The sequence below is a fragment of the Notolepis coatsorum genome, assembly GCF_963971535.1.
Source record: "Notolepis coatsorum genome assembly, chromosome: 3".
NCBI classification, from domain to species: Eukaryota; Metazoa; Chordata; class Actinopteri; order Aulopiformes; family Paralepididae; genus Notolepis; species Notolepis coatsorum.
The window spans coordinates 78,324,232-78,327,093 of NC_140167.1; the positions used below are offsets into that span (position 1 = coordinate 78,324,232).

Below are 2,862 nucleotides of genomic sequence, written 5' to 3' on the forward strand. Positions count from 1 at the left end.
GGTTAAGTTTCAAACAGTGTTAATTATGTTTAGGGCAAGAAATAAGATACTGCCAGAAAGTTACAAAATCTTTTTCATTTAGAAAGTGAGTTTAGTAGGAGGAAAATAAATTTTAAACATCAGTTTGCACGTACCACACTTAAACAGATGTGTCCTTCAGTTATTGGTGTAAAGTTGTGGAATTCTCTCCATAGCGAGCTTAAGGGATGTAATAGTGTTTGTCAATTCAAAAATAATTATAAAAAACAATATTTAGTCAGTATGCAATTAAAATGTGAATCATTTTCTTTTCTTCTTTATTATTATTACTTTTTTTGGTTTAATCTGTGGATTGTTTGTTTCTTTGTATATGGAATTAATTATTATTTTGTACGCCGACCATCAAGTAATACTTTAGTTTAGTTTAGGAATAGGGGGCAGGTAACCATAAGATGTATTTGTAACGGCCAAAATGGATTTAATGTGCAGTGGATTTATGTGACCAGGGGGTGGCGCTTCTTTTATTTAAGCGTCAGGTACACCTGTATGAGGAGGAGTTTTGACCCAGAAAGGGCAATGGTTTTTGACCGCACGCACGACGCAGGTCACAGGTCGAAATGTTTGTATGTAATTAGTTATTGTATTCATTATTATTTTATCAGTTTATGAAGACATTCTGTTTGACGGTGAGGGGAAATAAATACCATTTTCCCAGTAAAGCTGCCTGCATGTATCATTGGGACAAAGGACTGTTTTGGTATCAGACCAGGAAGTAGAACGGCGCGTCAGCCAGTCTAGCTACGGGATCAAAACTGCTCAGTAGCTCCGTATAGACGGGAGCTCCTTTAATATTAGTCAAAAACCCAAGCACCAGTTGGACTCTCGTTTTGAGACTGGGGAAGATTCGCTGCGTTTGGGACGTCGGAGAATCTCCACCGGAGGAAGACGAGGAGCTGCTGTTGTCGTTTGTGGAGGAAGAGGATTCTACTGTTTGCTGCTGCATCGGGAGCTGCCTGCAGCCGTTCCTGGACGAGGAACACACCGGTGCTGACCCGAAGTTTGGCTGAGGATCAGTACTGGACCGCGAGTACTGGTCCGCGAGCGACAGCATGGTACCCAACGCAAGGAGGTATGTTTATAGCGCTATATAAATGCATGGCCATGTAAATTGTGCGCGCACATAACTTGGGGTTGAGCATAAATCCATGGTTGCTGAAGTGGAATGACACTTGACTTTTACTTTTACACACGGACCTTTTTGTATTGACTTTGTTGCGCCACTCGCCAGCCATCTCGTTTTAACTCACTGACTATCTAATATCATGGAGACGCGCAAACCGGCGTCAAACGTTTCCATGGAGACCGCAGTGCACTCCGCTGCTAGCGGTGACGTCACTGGGAAACTATGTCGTTAAAATGACTGCAAAGGCTCTTGCAGAACATTGTGGCAAATTGGAAGCCAGCAGAAAACGTAGATTTAACATGGCAGCCAAGATAAGAGATACAATTCATGGTTTCATGTTAAATGATGAAAAGGCAAAAGTAGAGAATGCTCTTACAGATTTGAGTCAGGTGTGTTATGAGGTGAAATGCATGCATGACAATCTATTGGGTTATATGCTACATGATGAAAAGGAAAAACAAGACATCTGGTTTAAAGCAAAAATGTTGTCAAACAATGAGTGTATTTCAAATGCAAAACTGTGGGTTTCAAACAATGATGGTAAAACAACTGAAGGTGATTTGCATTTAATTGATGATGGTATTGCTCCAAATGACAGTGTGTCAAACATTGTGAGCAAATATTCAAAAACAAGTAACAGGTAATCTGCCAGGGTTTTAGCTGAAGCCGATAGAGCTGCACTTGTCGCTCGTGCTGAATCTCTAAAAGAAAAACATGCTTTGGAGGAGCAGGAACAACAGTTGAAGGAGCAGGAACTAAAGTTGAAGGAGCAGGAACTAAGGCTGAAGAGAAAAAAGGAACAACTGGAGGTGGACACTGAATTGGCTGCAACCACTGCAAGGTTGGCTGTGTTGCACTCCTCTGAAAACAAATATTCATCTCGTGCACCTTCAAATGGAATGAGTTCCTATTTTGAAACGGAACACCACAAGGTCTTAAATCCTGTTGCAAGAGAATATCAACCTGGGACATTAACACAACAAAGTAAATTGACACAATTGTCAATACCATCAAACAAGCCTGTGGATGTGAGACCAAAGGAACGTGGCCAATGGCATAGCACTGCTACTAACCGCCAATATAACCACAACCACAAGGAACAGGAAAGCAGAATGGGAACAACTGATAATGTTCAAATCAATTCAAACCAACCTGCAAACATGCTTACCATCATGGAGAGGCAAAATGAAATAACTGCTGCTCTGGTACATCATCAGCATTCCAGGTCTCTGCCACCACGAAGTATCCCAACCTTTGAAGGTGACCCTCTCCAATATAGAACATTCATCAAAGCATTTGAACAAGGAGTGGAGGAAAAGGCAACAGAAGCTGATGCTTTGTATTATCTGGAGCAGTTCACAAGAGGACAGCCACAAGAAGTGGTGCGTAGCTGCAAGCATATGGCTCCTGAGCGTGGTTACGCAGTGGCAAAGGGTCTTCTTAAGGAACACTTTGGAAATCAGTACAAAATAGGAAATGCCTACATGCAAAAGGCCTTGGCATGGCAAACAATCAAATCGGAGGATGTTAAGGCACTTCAAGCCTACTCCTTATTCTTGTGTGGCTGCTGCAATGCAATGGAGGAGCTTCAGTACATGCAGGAGTTGGACATGCCTGTCAACATGATGGCCATAATATCAAAATTGCCATTCAAGATGAGGGAGCAATGGAGGAGTACGGCTCATGGCATCATGGAAAAT

At 42.0% G+C, this 2,862-nt stretch overlaps 1 protein-coding gene across 1 annotated transcript in view; it reads right to left on the reverse strand.

Annotated features, from left to right (window-relative positions):
* LOC311225864 (phospholipid-transporting ATPase IF-like) overlaps positions 1 to 1,090 on the reverse strand; it is a gene marked incomplete at both ends in the record, with an annotated part of 45,275 nt that extends 44,185 nt beyond the window's left edge. Inside the window, one exon of the mRNA XM_084311256.1 lies at positions 843 to 1,090. Within this exon, the coding sequence (XP_084167382.1) occupies positions 843 to 1,090 (248 nt within the window). The remainder of the gene's footprint in view (positions 1 to 842) is intronic.
* Positions 1,091 to 2,862: the final 1,772 nt, after the last annotated feature.